Source organism: Diadema antillarum, unplaced genomic scaffold (assembly GCF_040938485.1).
Source record: "Diadema antillarum isolate AM-2024a unplaced genomic scaffold, OU_Dant_1.0 seq00001325_RagTag, whole genome shotgun sequence".
In the NCBI taxonomy this organism is placed as follows: domain Eukaryota; kingdom Metazoa; phylum Echinodermata; class Echinoidea; order Diadematoida; family Diadematidae; genus Diadema; species Diadema antillarum.
The window spans coordinates 604,581-628,646 of record NW_027272096.1 but is presented as its reverse complement, the minus strand read 5'-3'; the positions used below and the strand labels follow the sequence as shown (position 1 = coordinate 628,646).

The window sequence follows — 24,066 nt, the reverse complement described above, 5'->3', positions numbered from 1 at the left end:
CATAATAAAAAACATTTGCAATGAATAATAACCACTGTGATTTTGACGGGGAGTGTATGTCTCCTTGTAAATGCAGAAAAAAATTGAAAATTGTACATGAGTGTTTGGTTTCTTTTCCCTTGACTAATCTCAACCAGAATCCAATCATTCGACATTTAATATAGTTCAAAATTATACTCTACGTCCAGTTTCCACGTCCAGTAGTTGCCAGCAGTTGTGCGCGGGGCGCCTCCCCCTTAAATTAATCTTGCCAAAAACTCGTACACAGATGGGAAGACGCAGATTCTCCCATGAAGCAACAATAATCTGGAACCAACTCCCAAATCATATTAAACAGGCATCCTCAAAACAAGTTTTTACAAATCTGTACTGGAGGAGATGGTGAGACATACTTGAGAATGAGCGAAATAGCTGGGTTACTAAGTTATCATTTTTTTCTCTTTTATTATTTGACTTTCTCCTTTTCATTTCATTTTTTCATATGATATTAGTTTGTGTGCCAAATGTTTTGTAGTGAAACATTTTTTCTGAAAGACAAGAGTAACAGGAATACTGTGTTATTCAAGTGTAAGAGACAAATAGTATGTTTTGTATAGTATTTTTTTTGTGTGTTAAAACGGTGTTATTGAGAGTGATATATGGAATGATAGTAATTCCGATTGCAGATGTAATATTGAGAGTATTTTTTTATTCTTTTCTTCATATGAATTCTGTGATCTCTAGTGTTGTATTTCATATTATGATGTACGTTTCATTATGCATAGATTGTGTACAAAATCATATCCAGTAATGTATTTTTTTTTTGTTCAGAATAATGTGTGTAGAAAATGATTTTTTTGGATTTTTTTTCATTTGTTTGACAGCGTTTCAATATACTTTTTTATTTCCTCAAACAATGTTACATATGGTTGGATATTACAAATTCTACACCATCAGATATGATACTGATTGAAAAAGGATTTTTTTTTTCTCTCTCTCTCATATGCTATAGTATTTCAGTAATTATATATAATGAATGAAAGAAAGGTTCTGTGAGCAGGAAATTTGTGTCTATTTAGCTAGCCTGTTTTTAAAGGCCCTGTTATCATATAATAATAAAAATGAATAAATTTTTGTGTTGATTGTTTCCGAAAAAGATTACAATTATGTAATCTGAAGTGATATGAAGAATTATGGATTATGCAATATATACATGTGCTGTAACCTAGACATTTTGATTTTTCTTAGATATGTCTCGGCATATCACTTTTCAGTGAACTGTAATGATAAAAATGATGTTATTTATTTATTTTCTACCATCCTCCGCAATGCTCAATTATTTGGCCATGTTGTAAGTGTACCGTAATTGTACATTATGTTATTTTTCTTGGTAAATGTGTCTACAATGTATTTCGTGATGTACGTTATTATATGTGTAGGGCCTCTGAGAATAACAGTGTTAAGCCACTGACAGAGCTACCCTACTGAAACAAAACAAATAAATAAATAAATTTCTTAAGGGCAAAAAGATTACTACAAACGGCAGATTTTGGACTGTAAAATGTCAAAATTTTCAAGCTCGCTCGCTTCGCTCACCCGCATTTAACCGTTATGCCATTCTCCTGATGTTACTGCCAGTAATTGCCAGTTGTGTCCCGTGCGCCCCCCCCCCCCCATTTATTTCCAAAGCTAAAAAGTATAGCTACAACGGTAGTTTTTGGACTGTCAAATGTCAAAATTTCAAGCTCGCTCGCTTTTAATCGTTATGCCATTCTCCTGATGTTGCTGCCAGTAATTGCGAGCAGTTGCGCCCGGTGCGCCCCCCCCCCCCCATATTTCCAAAGCGAACAAAATATATAGCTACAAACGGCAGTTTCGGGACTGTAAAATGTCAAAATTTTCAAGCTCGCTCGCTCGCATTTAATCGTTATGCCATTCTCCTGATGTTGCAGCAAGTAATTGCCAGCAGTTGCACCCCGGTGCGCCCCCCCCCCCCTTATTGCCAAAGCGACAAAATAGAGCTACAAACGGCAGTTTTGGGACTGTAAAATGTCGAAAGTTTCAAGCTCGCTCGCATTTAATCGTTACGCCATTCTCCTGATGTTGCTGCCAGTAATTGCCAGCAGTTGCTCCCGGTGCGCCCCCCTCCTCTTTATTTCCAAAGCGAAAAAAAAAAAAATAGCTAAAAATATAGCTAAAAACGGCAGTTTCGGGACTGTAAGATATTAAAATTTTCAATCTCGCTCGCTTCACTCGCTCGCATTTAATCGTTATGACATTCTCCTGATGTTACTGCCAGTAATTGCCAGCAGTTGCGCACGTTGCGCCCCCTTAATTTCCAAAGCGCAAAAATATAGCTACAAACGGCAGTTTTGGGACTGCAAAATGTTCGAATTTTCAAGCTAACTCGCTTCGCTCGCTCGCATTTAATCGTTTTGCCATTCTCCTGGTGTTGCTCCCAGTAATTGCCAGCAGTTGCGCCCGATGAGACCCCTTAATTTCCAAAGCAAAAAAAAAAAAAAAAAAAAAAAAAAATATATATATATATATATATATACATATAGCTACAAACCCCTTAATTTCCAAAGCCAAAGCCAAAGCCAAAGCCAAAGCCAAAGCCAAAGCCAAAGCCAAAGCCAAAGCCAAAGCCAAAGCCAAAAAATAAAAAATAAAATAAAAATACATATATATATATATATATATATATAGCTACAAACGGTCATTCTTGGATTGTAACTAATTGTCAAAATTTTCGACCTCGCTCGCTTAGCTCGCTCGCATTTAACTGACAGCTCACGCACACACACACACACACACACACACACAATGACACACAAGTACACACACACGCGCGCACAAGCATGCACACCCTAAAAATAAATTTTCCACGAGGTGCCCCCCCCCCCCCCCATGACTTGACCCACGGTACGCCGCGGATGACATGTGTCGGGGGAGACGGTGAATTCTGTTGTCAGTGACAATGCACGATTAACTCAGGCGTCATTGTCCAAACATCTGAATGTTTTCATTTAGATGCACATAATCAGGGGGCGGTAGTGATCAGATGATGGGATCAAAGAAAGACATCTGTTAATAGTCCATGCGTAGTAGATCCATAATTACAGCAATGATTTTATAGATTTTGTTTCTATAACGTCTCAATGTTTCTCATTGTCATTCCGTTGAATCTCTGTCAGTTGCACCTTTTATTTCCCCATCGGACGTGCTTCGATCTGCCAAGATTTTTTAACATTTATATAATGTGAATTATGAATGATATTGATTTGCACACAGCCTAGTTTAATTCCTTGTTGTAAAAATCATGAAAACTATCTTACAGGCCTAGATCCCGTAATAATCATGTTGTTTTGTCCCATGTCATCGATCTATTCATTTCGATGTTTTTCATATCTGTGTGTTCTTATCGCATAATGAATGCAAAGTAAGTACATGTACATGTATATCTAATAAGTTGAGGATTTTGTACTCTAAAACAGAACAGCTTCCATAAACAAAAAAATACTTCAAAATATATGTGGTATTCCTTGACACTATTCTAGTGAGGGGCTTGTTCCCTGTCGGGGGCCCTAAAAGCCATTCATGTTTGAGTCCTGTAATTTTTTTTTATTTATTTTTTTTTGTAACAGTGATACATGTAATCTTGTATGATCTCGATTGGCCTATATGTTTAGTTTTGTATGAAAATGAACTTGACATTAAATTTGATATAATAATGTAAAACGCCTTCTAGCAAATTCACTAATTCTACCGTTTTTTGACAACTGCTCTTCTGCATGATCGAATTGAAGAATTTTATTGCAAATTGAGCTAAGCACCATTTTTAAACTCCAACATCAGATACAGTGTAGGGCAAAATCAATCCTTTCCAGTAATGCCTCACTTGTGGCATAACAAAGATTATTCTAGAAGTTATGATTAAAAATATCCTGTATTTTTTTCTTTGTTTTAAGCAGTTTTAATCAAAATATCTCAACTTTTAACAAGAATGGAGTTAGCTCGTTTTGCGCTAAAACTCTTCAACTGTTAACACAGCCTTACGGATGAGCTCATTAAACACAAGAAAATGGCTAGAGTGGTCTGAGAGTGGACCACACAGTGCCAACCAGCAAGGTGGTTGGAAGACTATATACAGTGGACGATGCTTGAAGAGAGGTGGCATTAGAATACTTGTAAAGCAATTTTTAAGACACTTCATGGCAGCATGCCAGGCATATATGTGCAAGAACTAAAAACTTTTCTTGGTAATATACTTGTACACTCATTTGGTACACATAATGCAGGTAAGAATGGGCTCAATTGGGTGGTGGTGAATCTGTGAAATTCTGTCAACTACACATGCAATTCCACTGCTTTGTAACAGATCTTTTTTTTTTTTTTTTTTTTTTTTGAGCTCATGGGAATATCAGTCACAGGGTACTTCATCTCATACATACAGATCACATTTTCTCTTCATTTAATTCGTTGCAAATTACAAGCTAAAGGTGTTTTGCCATCAACTGGGCAGTTTTATGAACACAAACACTGCACAATCAAGGACAGTGACAACTACACAATTATGGTATTTATTCATTCTCCAAACTCTCATGCTATGCAAAAATTTTGATGACAGTTATTTCCGTATTGCACAGATTACATGACACACATTCACATTTGTGCTCTAATCAACAATTTGTAATTTCAGTCAACCCATCAGGTTCTTGGAGGTGTTTGCTGCAGAAATCATCATCTTGTAAAATCATCAAATTGGCTACTCTGAATTTCACTGCATATGATGATAACCCTACAATTAAGAGAGATTTGATGGAACTCATTATACAGGTGACTCCTGTTATAACAAAATCCTCTGGACTGGGAGTTTTCTTTCGTTATATCAAAATTCTGATATGACCAAAGATAATTTTGCACCACAGATAATTTTGCACCACAGACTTTAATAATTACAATTTTGGGCCGTGGCTTCCATTAGATTTAAGCTAGCCACAAGACTGATGTGTTATAATACAGGTATATTACCTCACTGCAAGGTGCAATATTAATAGGATGAAAACAGACATACATTTTGATGCACTATTATAAAAAAAAAAAAAAAAAAACTGTTCACTGTTTTACAATATTCAGTATATCCTGAGTTGTTTACGAAATTATGATTTTTTTTATTGTCATGATTTTTTTTTGTCTTATACAAAAATATATTTCATAGACAAAACTTTCATACTTTCTCGTCAATGGAAATATCAATCATAGTATTTTTCAAAGATAGAATGTGTATTTCATGTCAAAAAAAAGAGCAAAGCTGAATATTCTGCAAAAATTGAACAACACAAATACATTACACCACTTACAGTCGTAAGTAAAGTGAATTTGTGCTCTTTTTGAATAACAAGTTGTTCAAATTTTTACAATCCTGCACAATAAGCATTTGCTACCGTTATGCATGTGTGCTGAAGAAGACATAACTTTTATTTCATATTTCAAAGACACTGCCATCTTATTGTCCTTTCTAAAAAGACTTCTTTATTGTTTTCTATCACATTGATGGCAATACAGATTGTTCAGGCTCTCAAATATTTGTAGGCACTGTCACGGCAGGATTCCATATAAAAACTTTAAATGAGGACTGGTATGGGGGAATGCATATCATCTCCTCAAAATACACTCAAACATAACAGAGAAATCATTCCAATTTTTTCCCTACTTCTTTTTCTGTTTTTGGTACACGCCTTTCACAACATATGGTTTGGTGACAGGAAATATGTAGTACTACATCAAAAGATTTCCATATGCCTAGATTTCCATAATCATGATGTCTGGTTATCAGTAAGGCAACTTCATTGATAAACGTAGACAAAAAAAAAAAAAAAAAAAAAAAAAAAAAATCAGCATACCAACATCATATCAAATAGCTTGTAGCAGTAACTGGACGAGTAAACCATTGTGGCTTGGCGAGTTAACACAAACACCAAAATGCAAGCAACTGCGTGATGGATTTCATTTTTACACTGAATGCTGCCATTAGTGACTGTATCTGAGTGTCTTGCCGATCCAAATCCTTTGATTAAATGTGGCACAGTGCCCTCTGTAGGCATCTACTTGCCAGGGTAGTAAAAGACTGCTGCAGCACCCATCCCTGTTCCAATGCACATTGAAATCACTCCGTATGCCCTGTAGCGTGTGGAAAAAAAAAAAAATTAAGAGAAGGGAGAAAAATGTCTTGGATTGTGTACATATAGCATAACAAAGCAAGCACCAGTTAGACTTCACCGACCACAATTTGTATGTGTGTGCAAGCTACATGTACATACTCAACTGTATAACCCATATATACATGTACAATGTATATTTTGCGAGCAAAAGAAAGGAAAATATTGTGTAATGTGTACATGTATCATAAGTACCTGGTATGAGTAAGACTTAAACTACATGTATGCAAGCTATATATACTGTATACCTCCATTGCACTTTGCAAGCACATTTTGTGATTCAGGACTTGCAGGTCCCCAAGTGGTTGTATTCATGATCAAAACCATAGCAATATAAAGTATTGTCCATGTCCAAGTAACAAATTTACAACAACATACCCCCTTGGAGGTGATACAGACTGCATTTCTGTCACAGGAGACAATACTTTTTAAAGTTGATAATCATGGAAATATAAATTGATATGCGATATTCATGAAAATAAAAGCACACACAGAAAAGGCTGTATTGTATGCAGCAGTAAAATGGGGGTGTTTCGATATATTAGTAGTGGCTATGTAAGTCTCCTAGACCATGGGTGCCAACATTCGGACATTAAAATTAGGAAGGAGCTAAAGAACAATCTCAGCAGACAAAAATATTTCCTAAATCATTGAGGCTTTCGTATTCTCTTATCTAGTCATGAAAAAATGTGTAACACACATTTTCAGGAAACTTCCTGGAGAATCAGCAAGACTGGCCAGCTCTGCTTGAGGTCCTACAGGTTCAAATCTTATTCAGTGCATGCATTGTTGGATGGGACATTTCATCTACTTTGTACATTTTACAAGCCTCTCTTGACCAACAGGCAAGTGGATACCTTGCAATGCCGACATGATAGTACAGTGCACTCCCATTATAACGAACATGGTTATAACAAATTTCTGGTTATAACAAATTTCCGGTTACAATGAAACAAAAATCCAGGTCGCAAAATGATCGCCTCTATGTCTTTTTTATTGTTTATTATATTTGTTCGGTTATAACAAAATTTTGATACAACGAAAGAAAACTGCCGGTCCCGAGGACTTCGTTATAATGGGAGTCCACTGTACATGAATCTCACAAGGAAATGATATTGCTCACCTATTTCCCCTGCGCTCCATCTCATGAAGGAGGGTGGCTACCTGGCGAGATCCTGTGCAACCCAGGGGATGTCCAAGGGCTATGGCACCCCCATTGGGGTTCACCTTCTCCATGGGGATGCCCAGTTTCTGCACACAGTAGAAGGCCTGATACAAGCAGTGACAGAAAAGAAGTAGAAATGTCACACAGAGCGTACCAGAACTTTCAGACATTACCATCATGACATACACGTACAGTCAGCAAACCTGAATATTCAGAGACAGATTGTTCCGTTCTCATTTCAAGAGCTATTCTGCCCTCCCAACTGGGACTTTATGTTTAAAACAAATTAATGTCTGTTTCACAAATCCCATAAAAGTACATTTAACTGTGGAAGTATGTTGGATCAGTGTGCAGTATGCAAACCTTTCATAGCTGCACATGCCACTGTATTTTGTCAAATTTTAAACCTTAGCATGCTATTTCTTTTTCATGGTTTAGTTGACTATAAAAAAAGCATACAATCATAGACACAAAATGAGAGAAGTTTTATTAGAGCCAGAAGAAGAAAAAGGAAATTTATGGAATATTAAAGTATCAAATCACATGTTTTGAAGAAATACTCACATTTGTTGTAGCCTCATACATTTTTGCAAATTAAACTGTGGTAATGTAATATATTCAAAACTGGTTTGTTCACAAAAATTATCATACAACTCTCGAGTGGATTGACATATTAGCAACTACAATTATATTTCAGCCAAGAAAGGTATCGTTGCTAGTCTCTGCATGTGACATCAGTTTTTGTTCTTTATGCAAATATATCACAGGAATTTTGTAAAGAGTGATGTATGGGTCAAGAGGATTATTTTGAGTTGATGACTTCATCACACCTCATCAAAGTTGTATATGTTGTTGCAAGCAATATCCCTATTTCATCAAAATGTGCAAAAACTGTTAAGTATGGCAATGTTGAAAAAAATGTTATTCTTTTTTTTTTTTGCGGGGGGGGGGGGGTCCAATTGTACTTTATCTATAAAACAAAACTCGAACACAATGTGGAACTGAACTATAACCCATTGAGGATTGGCTGATTTTGCTACAACACGCATTTCGCATAGACACCTGAACGAGTATACTCGGGACTTGTCTTTAACAGATTAAACTCACCTGACTTGCAAATGCCTCGTTGATTTCAAAGATCTCAATGTCATCCGTCGTCAGACCTGGAAATGATGGAGGTAATCAGTGATATGTTGCGAGTCGAAACCCGGCAATTGCATGGTATACCAACACAGCAGGGTAGTCAGTGAGTTGGGGCAAGGCAGATAAAACAAATTGCTATGGTACATGCATATAGTACATTGGAATTAGGTGCATTTTGTATCGATAAAAAGTTTACATAAATGCAGCAGAGGCACAAAACAGGCTTTTTCAGAGGCTCCAACCAGTGGCAAACTTTTTAACCAGGAGATTGTACCATCTGGATGCCCTAGAAAATTCCACAAAATTGTTTCGTAGAAAAGAAAGTATGCATTCCATTTTACTTGTTACTGATATATGTTGAAGGTGATGTTATTTCCCCTGCTTTCTGAAGGAGGTATAAAGATAATTGTTCTTGCAAAGTGCTAGAAAATGAATAATTGTTTGAAAAATTCTCTTTACATTTTCTTTACATCATTATTCTGCTGTGATGCCACAAACTGCTGTTGACATCTCATTCAATGATGGCACCACCAAAACTTTAAACATTTATAACTTTAAAATTGATTGTCCGATTTTACTCAAACTTCACTGATGTGTTCTCGTATTGCTGTATTCACTCAATACACATTATATTTGGGGACACTTCCCCTTCCCCTTTAACCCTAATCAGGCTGGGGGGGGGGGGGGGGGGGCGGAATCCGCCCCCCCCCCCCTCGACGTTTCGCGCAATATCTTCGCAACGCGATAAGATCCCGCCGCGATGTTTCATGACTTTTTTCTTTCAAGTATCGCGCAACTTTTGAGACCCAAATTGTTGCGCCCATGCGTACCGTTTTGACGTCGAAAAAAATTTGTCAACCCCAAAATTGCTCCAAAACGTGATTTTGTGTACAAATCCAATGCAAATTGTGTTTTTTCAATTAATTCACATAAAAATTCATATCTTCACTTAGAATGGCCGAAATTAATCTATTTTAGCATAAAAATGCTTCGAAAAATGTCTGTGACAAATTTTGGCCAAAAAACAAACAAAAACAAAAGGTCAAAAAACAAAGAAATACATAAGAAATTCAAAAAACAATAAAATACATAAGAAATCAATTTCGATACAGATTTTTTTTATCCTATGTCTCAGAAGAAAGATACAAGAAACATTTTAAAAAAGAAATTAGCTTAATTGGAGCATTAATAAGTGATTTAGAGCCCAAAACTGATTTTATGCATAAATTACAATAATTAATTAATATAAAATATAAGAAAAAATTTTCGGAGAAAGCAACCATACATTTTGATAGAATACGTCGCGGGCGTCGCGTGTGCCGATTTTCGGCGCGATCGCGCGTTCCATAGGCGAGATCTGAAGGGGGGGCGGAATCCGCCCCCCCCCAGATATAGCATAGCCAAAAAAGCCCAGCCTGATTAGGGTTAAGCGTGCTCAATATTTATCATAGACAGCGTTGCTTGAATAAACCATTCTTTGATTGAGTAAACGTTTTATTGGCAGGGTGATATTTCTTCTCAGATCTCTTGAAAATGACGGAAATATTCTCAAAACTTTTGCATGCTAGTGTGTTTTGTCTTGCATTTGAACATCATCAAACCACTCGGTCAGCAGAGTTTTGAAATTGAGTCACCACAACACTAAACAGTGCCTGCATTCATAACAATGACAGCATCCGCATGAAAGTAAGAAGACTTTTAAGGATGCTCACCAGCCTTCTTGAGTGCTTCTGGGATGGCGTAGGCGGGGCCGATACCCATGATGGCAGGGGGCACGCCCACCACGGCATAGGAGACCAGCACCAGTCGGGCGGGTAGGTTGAGGGATTCAGCCGCCGCTCTGCTGGCCATGAGAACGGCAGCTGCTCCATCGCTCACCTGGCTGGAGTTACCTGGAGAAGGTTGGTGAGATTTGTAGGAGGGAAAGAGGAGAGGGAGTTGAAAGGGAGCGGCATGGGAGGGGAAGGGGGTAAAGGAGGGGCAGGGGAGGAGGAGAGTACATGACGAAATTACTGCGCAATAAGAAGAGGATATGATATGTTACGAGTATTTCATTGTCTGCTCAATCATGAAAAAAAAAAAGTTTGTTCATCACTGTTAGACAACAATAAATATATTGAGGTGTGAATTTTCTTCAATTTGTCTCCCTCTACAAATGAAATTTGTAAGATCGCAACTGCTGATCTGCAATTCAACAATTATGTTGGAAAAAAGGCACCACTGGACTCGAACCTGCCATCTATTGCTTTCTGGACAGCAACAATACCACCAGACTATTCCTGGTTGCCGGCAGTGAAAATGCTTTCAATGAATATATTAGTCAAACACGTTCATACAAACTGATATACAATAAACTCACAGTTGTACACACATCTGTTACTGCTCAATCTATAGTGTGCGTGTTTGATGGCTGTCTCTATGAATCTGGGATAAACTTATTCTCATCACAGCTACAGTTTGCTCAACTTATGTTGTTACTACAGCTGCAATTCCAAATCAATGCTTTTTTAAGGTTATGCCACACAAAAACAAAACACAAACCAGCTGTTGCTGGACTCATTGTATGCCATCTACCTAGAGAACTTTTAAAACCTCTGTTATTCATCTAAAATTCTATTGTTGCATAAGATCAAGAAAATCCTTAATGGCATGAAACCATATACCAAAATTAATAATTTTGACAAAGTCTGGACACAATCCCCTGCCTTGCACCACCAATAATGAGGTCACAAAGTAAGAGCTGCTATTTCAATCACTGTCAGGCAAATGCTAATCTGTGAGTTCTGAATTTGAAAAAAGGCGGTTGAAGTCTAGATATCAAAACTATGACAGGTAAGGTGCTGGTTGCCCTTCATTGACATTTATTGACATTAACACACACTGATTTTATTGGAGTGTTTTGGAGTTGTCAACCAGTTGCACTGAGAACAACTCGATGCAAGAATCATTGTGGTAATTTGAATTAGGGTTCTGTTTGTTAACGTGATTTAGAGAGAAACTCTAAGCAAGATAACGGCGTGCTGTACGTGGCTCCGAACCTGCTGTCGTTGTGCCATCCGCGGAGAAGGAGGGTTTCAGTTTGGCCAGACCTTCAAAGGTCGTGTTCGCACGGATACCATCATCTTTGGTCACCTATGGTCAAGTCAAGAGGAAAGTCCATAAAGCAATACATTTTGCCATATCAAATCAAACATGATTTCAATTTTTGATTACAGTAAAAATCCATATATTCTTTTTCTTGTTACTGATGTACAATGTATGGTAAGGCCAAAAGGGAAATATTATTTTCCCTGCTCTAAAGGAAGCAGGTCAAGAGCTCTTCCACCAATATGAAAATGAAAATATATGAGATTCTCTTTATACAGTGCACTCCAGGTATAACGAAATGCTTGGGACAGGCAGTTTTCTTTTGTTATAATGAAATTTTGTTATAACCGAACAAATACAATATAAAACCAAAAAAAAGGAAGCCAAGCATATATGATATTCTGTTTGTTGAATACTTGTCATACACTGGAAAGCTATGTGAACAATAAAACAAATAGTTATTAAGTTTCAGATTATTGTATTACAATAACGTAGTTGCCCTCGGAAACTGCGTGACACACGCAACGAACACACAATGGTGCGATGCGTTCACCCATGCAGAGACGCTATAAATGCTTGTGCTGCCACGTATTTTCGAAAGGGTTCCGCATTTCGTTGTAATGGAGCACATTTCTTTTGTTTTTCTTTGTCAGTGGCGCTCGGAAAAGACTTCGTTATAACGAAAATTTCGCTATATCCATGTTCGTTATAAGCGAATTTTGTTCCATAGACTTCAATGGCGATAATTTTGGGACCAGAAGTTTTACTTCATTATAACGAAATTTCATTATAACCGTGTTCAATTTAACGGGAGTGCACTGTAGTGTCCTTTTCCTATTGTTGTGACAACACAAAATACCACTGATAGCCATTGCATTAAAAAATAATGGCATGCAGGCATATAGGTAAATGCTGCTTATTTAACCAAAACTTTAAGAATCCATAACTTTTGAACAGACAGTCTGGTTGTGCTAAAACATCATTAATTTATTCAAATAATATTTGTGCATTCACTGAATCAACATGTTGTCTGTCAAAAGGCAATTCCTGTTTAACCCTCTGAAAACCACCATCAACATCACAACGCTGACAATGTGCACATTAGTGATGACAAGAGTTAATGATGCTGCTCACCGTGATCTCTGTTTCATTGCCAGACTCGTCTTGGATGACTGTCGTAACGGGGATGATCTCGCGGTCAAAGTAACCCTTTTGCTGTGCGGCTGCAGCTCTGTAAGTCATAGAAAGAGTTAATACACAACACATAGAGATTGAAACCGGAGTTCTTATATCACAAGTCAATTTAGTATTTACATGTATGTCACAGATAGATTGTACTTCTTTTTATTGACATATAAATCAGAAGATTCTCTATTCTTGCTAGTTTCTGATGATGTTTAGATTCAACACTGTATGGCATGTCATTCCATCTGTAGCTCTCCTTTCTCTTTACCAAGTTGCACAAATAGCTACAGGGTGTACCATGAAGGAAATGAAACATTCTTGTGGTTAAATTTAGCATATACACTGCATGTGGTTGTGATGTGGATACCATAAAATTGTTGCCTGGCTGAAATGCTTGCCAGGGAGAGGAGAATGTACACTGCACTGAACATGCAGGCTTGACCAGAGTGACCGGAGTAAATTGTGTAACAATAATGATCGCAATAGGAAAGCGACCCACAAAAACCAAATTTCACATCATGATGATGGTGATGGTAATCACTATCAGTATTATTATCATTACCACCACTCCTTATAGTCCTACTGCTACTGCTACTCCTACACCACAACCTACATGTACTACTACTACTACTACTACAACTACTACTGCTACCACTACTACTACAACCACTACTACTACCACTACTACTACTTCTACCACCACCACCACTACTACTACTGCTACTACTACTACTACTACTACTATTACCACAACAACAACTACTACTACTATTACCACAACTACTACTACTACTACTACTACTACTACTACTATTACCACAACAACAACTACTACTACTACTACTACTACTACTACTACTACTACTACTATTACCACAACAACAACAACAACAACTACTACTACTACTACTACTACTACTACTACTACTACTACTACTACTACTACTACTACTACTACTACTACTACTACTACTACAGCTACTACTACTACTGCTACTGTTACTATAGCTACTACTACAGCTACTACTACCAGTGCTTTTATCCCCATACATTTCCAACAGTACAAAATCTCATATTCCAAGAAATGACATCAAAACAGAGATTATTTTGGCATACACACACTCACTTCTTCTGTGATTCGTATGCCATCTGGTCTTGCTGTTCCCTGGTAACTCCAAACTTTGCTGCCACATTCTCTGAGGTGATCCTGTGAGAATCGAAGTGCAACAGAGTTTATCAAAAGCCACATCAAGCAGAATGGCATTCATGAGAAGTTAGGAAGCTATTTTACTGCAATAGCTCCATACGTGCATTCTTGGTGTCCACACAAACAGATTATACTACACATTGAAACAAAGTGGTCGAGTCGGTATACCACTGATTTAACAAGAAAAGGACATCAATTGGGAAAATAAACAATTTGGAGCAATACTAGACTCACCTCTTCCAGAGAGATGAGTCAAGGAAAATATAAACAAAATAAACAAAAACATTTGATTGACATGTATTTCTACAGACATATGTCATCAAACGTGAACAGAAGAACTCTTGCATTAGTTCTATTCTTGTTTTGGTTTTATGCTTTTGCTTTAAACCTTGGAGATAAGATTTCAGTCATTCCTGTTTAAATTTTGTTGATGCAACTGTGCATTTGCTGCTGTTGAATCATTTTGACAGGGTACATGTCAGTCTTAATGGCACCAGATTTTCCATTTCTTCCCATCAATCCATTTTGTTTTTAAATATTGATGCCCCCCATAGTAACATGCAGAGTTGGAAAACTCTGTTGATAATTGTGCAAGACCATTATCAAAATGATTCACACTTTACGTTTCAAGAGGCAAATGGACAAAGACCATTAGTAAATATATTGTTTGTATACAGTAGCATCTATATGTATATGTCATATACTTGATTGAATGCAATCCAGAATCATTCAAATAGTACTATAAAATAAATGAGCATTACATGCACTGAAAGACTGATGTATTAATAAGATAAGTACTGAAGCAATGGAAATTTCTATGACAAGTTTATCTAAGTATCTAGCAAGAGTAGATGAAAGATTGTATGTAAGTCATAAAACCAAAGGAAAGGGCATGAAATACATCATCATGAAGCGGTGGCACATTTGCTTGTGCAACAATTACTTCGATTATATTTTCTCCATGGACTTGGGGTAAGGGATATGATAGCGTTTTAGGTTTAGTTTGATGTGAGGATTAGAATTTGGGTTATATTTGTGGGTAGCATTTATGATTGGCTTAGCATGCCAGATATTTCATGGGAGCAATTGTTGCAGGATCAAATGTCATGAAACCACATTTTCTTGAAGATTACATTGTACCCTGAGCTACATGTATTTCCGGGATAAGGAGAAAACAACTAAATTCAAGCATTATCACTTGACCTTTGAACCTATGGCAGAAAACATTCACTACAGAAACTTTTCTGATAATGCATATACAGTAAGTTTCAAGAAAATACCTTCAGCCATTGTATTGGTATGGGGAAACAGTGACATTGAAAGAATTTGACCTTCACTTTTGACCTTAAGCAAGTGCATCAAAAAGTTGATAAGCAAAACTTTGTTCACTGATACAAGTTTCATTATGATAACTCAAACGGTTTTAAGTTATCCTGTCCACAAAATTGATTACGGACAGAAAGATGGACGGACAGAAGACTGGACAACCTGAAAACATAATGCCTCTGGCGACACTTCCTGGAGGTGGCATAAAAAAAGCAAAAAAAAAGAAAGACAAGACAAAAAACAACAACACTATAACAGCAATGAGTAGAAAGACGATGAGAGGGAGAGGAACATAATTATTCTTCTCTATAGTATAACTTCTGACAAGCGATTAAAAAAAAAAATCAATGACATTCCATATTACCACAGAAGTGCTACATTCTGAAGAATGCTATTGAACATTCTAAATCACCACTTCAAACTCTACCACCACCCCACCTACCAACCCCTCTTGGGTTAAAATGTCCAGAAAGAGGGTCATGTTTTTAGGTGACCTACCCCATCGGCGTGAGACAGTCCTGCGTGACCTGGCTCTGCAAGACCCTGGGGTTAAGATCCTCACCCTGGTACATTGGGGAGCGTGTCATGGACTCCACACTGGAAGGGGGCAAGACGTAATGCAGCTCAGAATGAAGTGAGGTGGTTTGGAAAAGGACGGGGTGGAGAAAGGAAGGGATTGGTTTGGATGGGGAGTTGACATCAGATATGTGTAAAAATAGTTATTACAGTAGACTATACACTGCATGAATGTTTGAAGTGAAGAGAAAGATACAGAATCAAAGATTAAATACAAAATGCACAGCGCATGGCTCCCAGTTTTTCATGAGAATGCTTGCAGAGGAAGGCGGTTGTCATGGTGGTCTGTATACACTTGACATAAATCCTCACCCCATGGGTATAAGGCTGTCTTCTGCGTTTTGCATTGCGTGAATGCGTGGGTTGAGATCTCGAAAGCCAGTGCCCCTTTCGCTCCGGCTCATGGACTCGACGCTGGCTCACACATTTAAACAGTAACGGCGGGATTGTACACGTTAAAAACTCTTCTGCCTAATCAAGTTATCAAGTTAGCAGTAAATCAAGTAAAACCATTCAACAATTGTGTGTGATGGAGCATGAAACAATCGTATCCCACTGAGAGTATCCCAGCCTGGGGGAAAAAAAAATCTACTTAAACTTGTAAATATGCTTGTTTCATCATGGCCAACTTAAATGTAGAAAAGTCAAGGTATGTACATACAATGTGTCATCACAACAGATAAAAGATGAACCAATTCAAAACTAGATATATCTTCTTTTGAATAAATGGTACTAGTAGCCCTAATCCCCCTTTTTTATTGTTAAATAAACCTTCAAATTCTGTACATTTTCACTCAAGCTGTGTCTACATTCTATACTACCAGCTAAGCCAACTGATAAAAACATCTTTTACATTTTGTTGCCTGGGACTACACATGGACAACAATTTATTCCTGTAGCACTTCTATTTTAATCAAAACTATCTCAACCACACAAATTGCAAATAATTGAGCTACCTGTTTATTCACAAAAATGTCCAAACGATGCATTAGTTTTGGCATCACTACTGCAGACTGGTGCTACGTGGAAATTGATGCCCGCAAACTGGACTGAAAGAAGGGTACAAGTAGATATGTACAACAAAATCTGCATTTTTCTTTAAAAAGACCAGTAGCTGCATTCTGCAACCAATCTGGTAGAAATAATACACCATGCTGGTGTTAAATTGTTTGCCAATGCCCACAAAAAAAAAATAAAAAATTAAATGATTCTTGAGAAATATAAGACTCATCCACAGCACCTTTTTTCAAAAAAAAAAAAAAATCATTACTTGGTGGTCAACAATGGACATTTGGTCTCTTTATACAGTGACCTCCCTCTGACCTTCCTTTGACCTCCCCTTGACCTACCCGCCAGCCATGGCGACATCGTACACTCCTGTCTTGATGCCTCCTGCAGCATTGATGACAGCTTGTAGGCCGGATGAACATTGCCTGTTGACTGTGTTAATTGGCACTGTTTCTGGAATGTTACTGAAAGGAAATCATAAGAAAAGTATACATGTGTTTATCTGCCCACGAGAACTACTGAACTCTGACATTAGCGATGCATTTGTAATATTTTCATGACAAGGACAAGATCACGTACAAAATTTGCATTTTGCATAAAAAGCATGACTGTTTAATGACACCTACAATGTACTGGTATATTGTGAAAGCCATCAAACTAAATCATTACATTTTATTGTGTTTTTTTCCAAAGATCATAATTTTTTCCCCTAAAATGCAATATCATAAATTAACAACTACCCTGAGTCGACAGAGTGTATTAAACCAAACGGTATGCACTAACGTGTCATCTGACAAATGTTTTCTATTTTGTGTGAATCATTACTTACTATTAAAAGCACAATGTCTTAAATGCTATGTGAAAGAGCTTTGAGATACTTATCAGTAATGAGCATATTCAACTTACATCCAAGTGTAGCAATCTGTTTGGCCCTATCATCTTCCGACACTATTAAGAGTGATAGTATATTTCACGGGACATCAGTTAGTATGTGACACTTACCTGAAGAACTGAGCGAATCTTGCCTGTATAGCGCCACCGCCTGGCAGGAGCACGTTGCCGACGACGATGTCTCCAAGACGCTCTGGGGGTAACTTCGTCTCATCCAGCACGCCCTTAAATGCAGCAGCCAGCAGATCGTCTGCTCGTGTGTCCTGTGCATAGTACAAACACAAATAATCACATTCGTACTGGCAGGGTATCGGGTTTATACAAACCCATCAGCTCTCCAGGGGCAAGTTATACCCACTGTAGGTCAAGTAAGGTAAAGTGTGAGGTCCCAGCCTGAATGCTCATGTATTTGGACAAATGGGAAAACTTGTTACCCGCGGTAGTTGTGTTGCGTGTTGGAATGTTTGTTTTTAAGTGCTTTGTGCAGGACGCGGATAGCAAACAGACTGATAGATTAATTTGAGCACTACAAGTTTGGATGTTTGTGACCAGTGTCTGTTTCATGAAGAAATCAAAATAGTTGCAATGTGAAATAACTGTGATATTCTTGATTTTTTTTTATAATTACCATGACTAAAACTGTTCATAGCTGACTGATGTGTAGTCTTGCTTATTTTTTTTTTTTTTTGTTCTGAACAGCTTAACCCGTTGAGGACGAGTCCCGAGTATACTTGGGCAGGTGTCTGTGGGAAATGCGTGTTGTAGCAAAATCAGTCCGTCCTCAACGGGTTAAGATACATTGTTCTATGTGACTGTGCATCACAAAACGAACAAAAGGTCGCACACACTGATTTTGTGTGAGGACTGAAAATAGGTGAAAAGGGTCAATTTGGTCAATCTTGACTTTTTTATATAAAATTTCTGAAAGAGCAAGTCTTCTTCTACACTATGCTAAAATTTGGTCTCATAAAATGAACAGCAAAGTGTGTGTTTTAGCAGTTTATCTTGAACATTTTTTTTTAGAATAGTGTGATTAGGTGTGTCTTTAGAGTCCCCCTTTCACTTCTTTAAAAAAAAAAACCTGTACACACTTTCGACTCCAATAACTTTAGAAAGGATGATGCTACTGCTTTGAAAGTTGGCATTTATCATGGACAGAATGTGTTAATACAACATGCTTAATTTCATCTTAATCTGATAATCCCTTCATTGTGGTTAAACCGGTGGTTTTCATCCTTTGTTTCGTCCCATTCATTGCACAGGTAGCACGGCTTGGTGAAGATTAAATGCTTGAATATACAGTAGACCCTGTGCCCTTTTCTCAGTTCACACTTTTCTGGAGTGTGTGCTTTCTTTCCAATATTTAGATAGGTTAGGAGAGTCCATTTGATGATTTGGTTATACATCACTTTAAAGCTTGAAGTCTGCTCTTTCAGAATATACTCTTAACTAAAAGTCAATGTCTGGCGACTTTTTGTTGGTTTTGTGATGCAGGGTCACTTATAGTTTGAATGTTTGCACAATTTATAAGTATGTACAATGTTCAGTGAGCGCACACTGGAGACCTGGATAGCCATTTAAATTACAGTTCACATTTTGGTGCATCCACTACAGTGTTATCATGTGAGGGCACATACTATTACACTACCTGTACCATCATAACAAAGGTTACGCTAACACCTGAGTGATCTTTATCTTAAACGTAGCTCTACTTGTCAAATCTTTATAGATATTTTTGAGAATACAATGAACATGCAATTTGAGCAAGCATTGTGGATCTCTGTAAACCTGATTTGTTTGATTTCCTATAATTGCATTAAGCAAATGTAGTATCCTACATATGACCTACTGGTGATTTCAAACCATATAAAATGAATGCTGTAAGATGCTTTTCTCTTTCATTCAAAGTTTTATACATACATGTAGTCTACAGTTTTCATTCTAAAGGAAAGTACCAGCACATACAAAACTGTATGCTGTGTAGAGTTTGTGGGCATGTTTGTGTGCAAGAATATAAAGGGGGGGGGGGGGGGGATATGGAAGCTGGGTGTGAAATATATTGGAACAGGTAATGGATGGATTTAACTGATTCTTGCTGGTACATTTGGGCCCTGGTAGCATTTAATACACATTAATATGCTACAATTAATCATATGAAAGAATGCCTGGTTTTCAGCACAAAAATTTATCATGTCATTATCATCACAGCTGTACTTGTAGGGCCTACTTCATATTACTGTAACTTCTTATGAACACAGCTGTGTAGTACTGTAAATTACCATGAACAATTTCAGAATTTCTGTGTACCAAGGTAAAAAAATGTAAGCAGCTCTATAAGCATTTTAAGCTGTATCAAAATTGTGCAATTTGAGGCATAGTAATCTAATATTTTGGCTTATTTCAATAAAAAGAATATTGTCTCAAAATGGGCCTTTTCTTTCTTTTTTATTTGGTGGTTTCAAACCCTATCTCTTTGTGTATTTCCTCTTGTGAGTTGTTAAAAAGCTTGTCTGTCAGGCATGTGAGTGTGAGAAAGGCACCTGAAGTGTGAGTTTTTAATTCCACCTTATGCACGAGACTTGATAGGTTGCTTTAATAGCCACTCTTTATCTCCCCGGTAAAAACTGCACAACTCACAATAAGTAGGTTGAAGTGCAATCCACAGTCAATATTTTGTCTGTTGGTCAAAGTACAAATCTGTCCTGTTTGATTTGTTTTACTCTGTACAGCAAATGGCATGACCACAAGACAAGATATTCACTACGGTATACTGTACCCTTTCCCAGTATATAGAGAGAGTTTTGCATTATGGACAAATATGAGCAGGGTTGCTGTGCAATAGATTGCATTATGACAGAGTTTTATGTCAAGCTTTTTGGTTTTATAAGTTACAGCAAGCTACAATTTAGCTTCCTTGTGTCGTGAGCTTTTTTTTTTTTTGGGGGGGGGAGGGGTGTTGGGGTATGGGCTTGCATTCTGCCCACAGCATGGCTTCAGTGTGCATATATATCTAAATTGTATGAAGGAACATCTCAGTAATCTTCGCCTACCAGTAGCATATCTTGTGCCCAAATCATCCATTGATGTTTAAATACCTACAGTTTTGTAACTTACTAACTTATAACTAGTAGTATGTAAGTGTCCTACTTGTACGGAGTACATACCATTAATACAATTTAACCATTTCATGTGTGTAAACTATATTAAAAGAAAGGTTCTCTCACAAAGCGTACGCCGATAGGCTTATCTTCTACTTGCAACTTATTATTAGTATTTTTTTTTGAATGCATGTACTAAAAGGATGTGTTATCATAATAAGTGAACCTGTACAGTGTGTCTTTGACTGACTACGATTTGTAAATGGCATATAAGTCATATGTGTTGTGAAATTATGAAACTAAAACGATCAAACAAAATAACAGTCACAATAGAAAGATAAAAATCAGCAAACTCAAACTGAACAACTGAATATGTTGTACATAATGGAGATATGACTAATACTGTATACAGGTACCGGTACCTGATTTGGTATTACCAGACAGCATGGTAATTCCTGACATGAAAGTTTTTGCGTAGGCCTAATGACATTCAGTACGTGCAGGACTTCGTAGACTAGCCTCACAGAGTGTTGTATGGACCGAAATCGCAAAAAACGTGACACAAAAATGTGAAAACGCTAAGAAATTCACATTTTACCTCAGATTTAGAAGAACAATTTAGCACAAGATTTTATCGCGTGAACAGTTCAAAATTTTCATGTTAGACATTTCACCTTCCAAAATACGAAATTTGAGTCTCATTACTCTCATTTGATGATTTTTTTTGTTTTTGTTCTGTGCCGTCTGCTCGGTAAGAATGTGTACCTTAATCATGGGTATAAATTGTGGTTCTGGTGCAAGGACAAGGTCGATGCGAATGATGTCGATTATCAAATCGTGTCTGAAATTATAATGCAATTTTTCACCACACTAACTAACTTAAAAGACAACTTTTTGGAGAGCCCTGGGTATATTTGAAGTCTAATTTTTGTAATTTTGCTGAATTCGAAATTTCCAGGACTTTGTGAATAACTGGTGCTATTTTTAGCCAAAATTTCATCCTCTGAGTACAGAATTCAGAGCCAAAAAAAAAAAAAAAAAAAAAAAAAAAATGTCCGGTGATACGATCCACTTAATATCCAGTCATAGAATGCAGGGAATAATTTTCGAACTCAAATTTGATTAGCAATTTCAGCTGCCTGAACAATATTTCAAATGTTATCCTGTACACTTCTATGGAAGAAAACTGTTACACAAAAGTTAGTTTGTGTAGCAGTGTTGTAAAAATGCATAGCAAACTGCAATGCGATACCATGAAAATTGACCCTGGAATGTCTTATGGAGGCCACCGTGAAGGAGTGCAGATACAGCCATAGCTGCGCACAATGATGGACCTATTACAATTCAACCAATTATATGAGTTCTAGCCCTAGCCCTTAAAGTAGAAACTATGGACTAATTCTCCCATTTTGAATTACCTAAAAATGTTCACTTTTGTCACAAACATTGAGCATCTCAATGAAAATGTTTAGTGTGTATACATCAGACACAGCCGGTCTAATAAATGTTTTATTTTCATGTTTACATGCGTGTGCAAGAGACACTGATCTGCTCCCCCCCCCCCCCTTTCCTCACAGACACAGAGTCACAGCTATCAGTGGGTCCCAAGAAAAAAACAATGATTTCACACTTGAAGCAATTGAATGGGAAGTGATGAACTTCGATCAACTGAGCAAAATCACAGACATTTCATCACCACTTGGCTTGGATGTATCAGCCCCCTCCGATCCCCCTCCCTTCTTTCAAGTTGTTTTTCCTACCATTATTTGAAGACTTGAAAGAACACTGTAAACGTTTAAACACTCATCAGATCAGCGTTAAGTCTTCTACTTCAAACACATTTGCATTTCTACCTTGAAGGAACCTCTCTTCGCTTTTTCCGATGGGCGTTCTTAGGGCTGACACAACTACCACGTCGTCGGGTTTCGATCGTCTTTCTGGCACGGCCCGACGCTGACCCGGTCGTCTGGCGGTGGCTGCCGTGAGGGTCGGGACGCAGCTGTGTAGGCGGCGTACTGCCGCACTGTGCTGGAGTCCATGGGAGAGATGTCCCGATAGAACAGACATTCGATGCATGGTGGAATCACTTGGGAGTGACATTGATCCCCAAACGGTAAGCGCGGGCCAACAAAAGTGAGTAAAAAGGACTTGACTGACAGGCTCTTCAGCGTGTTTGTTGTTCCAGCTGAGATTAGATATTTAGACAGTCTTTGCAGAATACTTCGTTATAATATGACCTCGATAAATACAGTAGGTGTATGTAGTCTGGCCTTTGGACTTGTACGCACGAGGGGTCGCCGATGCTTGAGCGCTCAGCTAGCTAGCTGCGTACACTGTGTCAGCGCAGCGAGGAGAATTGAAGGCGGTGGAAGACAGCGACTGTGTTGCTGGTGATCATGGATGGAGCTGGAGCTGGAGGCCGGTGGGGGTGGCTAGAGCTCCTTAGTTGTAATTGTGCCCCCCTTTTTTCCTACCGGACCGTATAAAGCTATTTGCAGGGGCGGATCCAAGAATTCCGTAAAAGGGGGAGGTGCCTTTACAAAATTAAGGGGGGGGGGGGGGGGGGGCACGCCCGGTGCGCTCCCCTCTGGATCTGCCACTGGATTCGATATTTTCCAAAATCGAAGCGCGATATTGATTTGTGTGGCTTGGATCATTGCAATAACTTTTACACTCAGATGTGATGAAGAAAAATTATGGCGAAGATGATTATGAATAATACCTGGTTTACATTTGGCCTAACCCTAAGTCCAAGGGGGGTTTGGCACATTTGTGCCTATTATCCTATTTTCATTTACCACTCTGTATGCCCTTTATCCAATTTCAACTAAATTCGATGACTTTTCCTAAAATTTTATTTCGAACATTTTGATTAATTCAGCTATGTCCGATATTGCTGGTTGCCATGACACTGTACACTGACAACAATGCATGTCCTTCAGATTTTGCATGATTTTCTGTTCCAATTCCAGTTAACAACATAATAATGGATGAATTGAATGGGGGTTTTCTTGGCTGTAATTTGGTGAAGGAAAATAATGTGAAGTAATTATGGTCATGAATTACAATGTACCCTGAAATGGTGTGTAGGTGGTCAGATTTTTATTTTCCTTTATTTTTCATTTTCTATATATATATATTTCTGTATATTTTGTTGAATAGCGCCCTCAATGGGTGATC

The 24,066-nt window shown here is 37.8% G+C and overlaps 1 protein-coding gene across 1 annotated transcript; it reads right to left on the bottom strand.

Moving 5' to 3' along the window:
* Positions 1 to 5,923: 5,923 nt before the first annotated feature.
* On the bottom strand, positions 5,924 to 23,237 carry LOC139708320 (3-ketoacyl-CoA thiolase A, peroxisomal-like). The gene is given in 12 exon segments (XM_071620275.1): positions 5,924 to 6,162; positions 7,324 to 7,469; positions 8,473 to 8,528; positions 10,221 to 10,400; positions 11,547 to 11,640; positions 12,730 to 12,826; positions 13,907 to 13,987; positions 15,812 to 15,910; positions 17,239 to 17,361; positions 17,900 to 18,051; positions 22,740 to 22,763; positions 22,765 to 23,237. Coding segments are annotated over 12 exon segments (1,350 nt in total). The 5' UTR covers positions 22,987 to 23,237; the 3' UTR covers positions 5,924 to 6,086.
* Between the last annotated feature and the right edge of the window lie 829 nt (positions 23,238 to 24,066).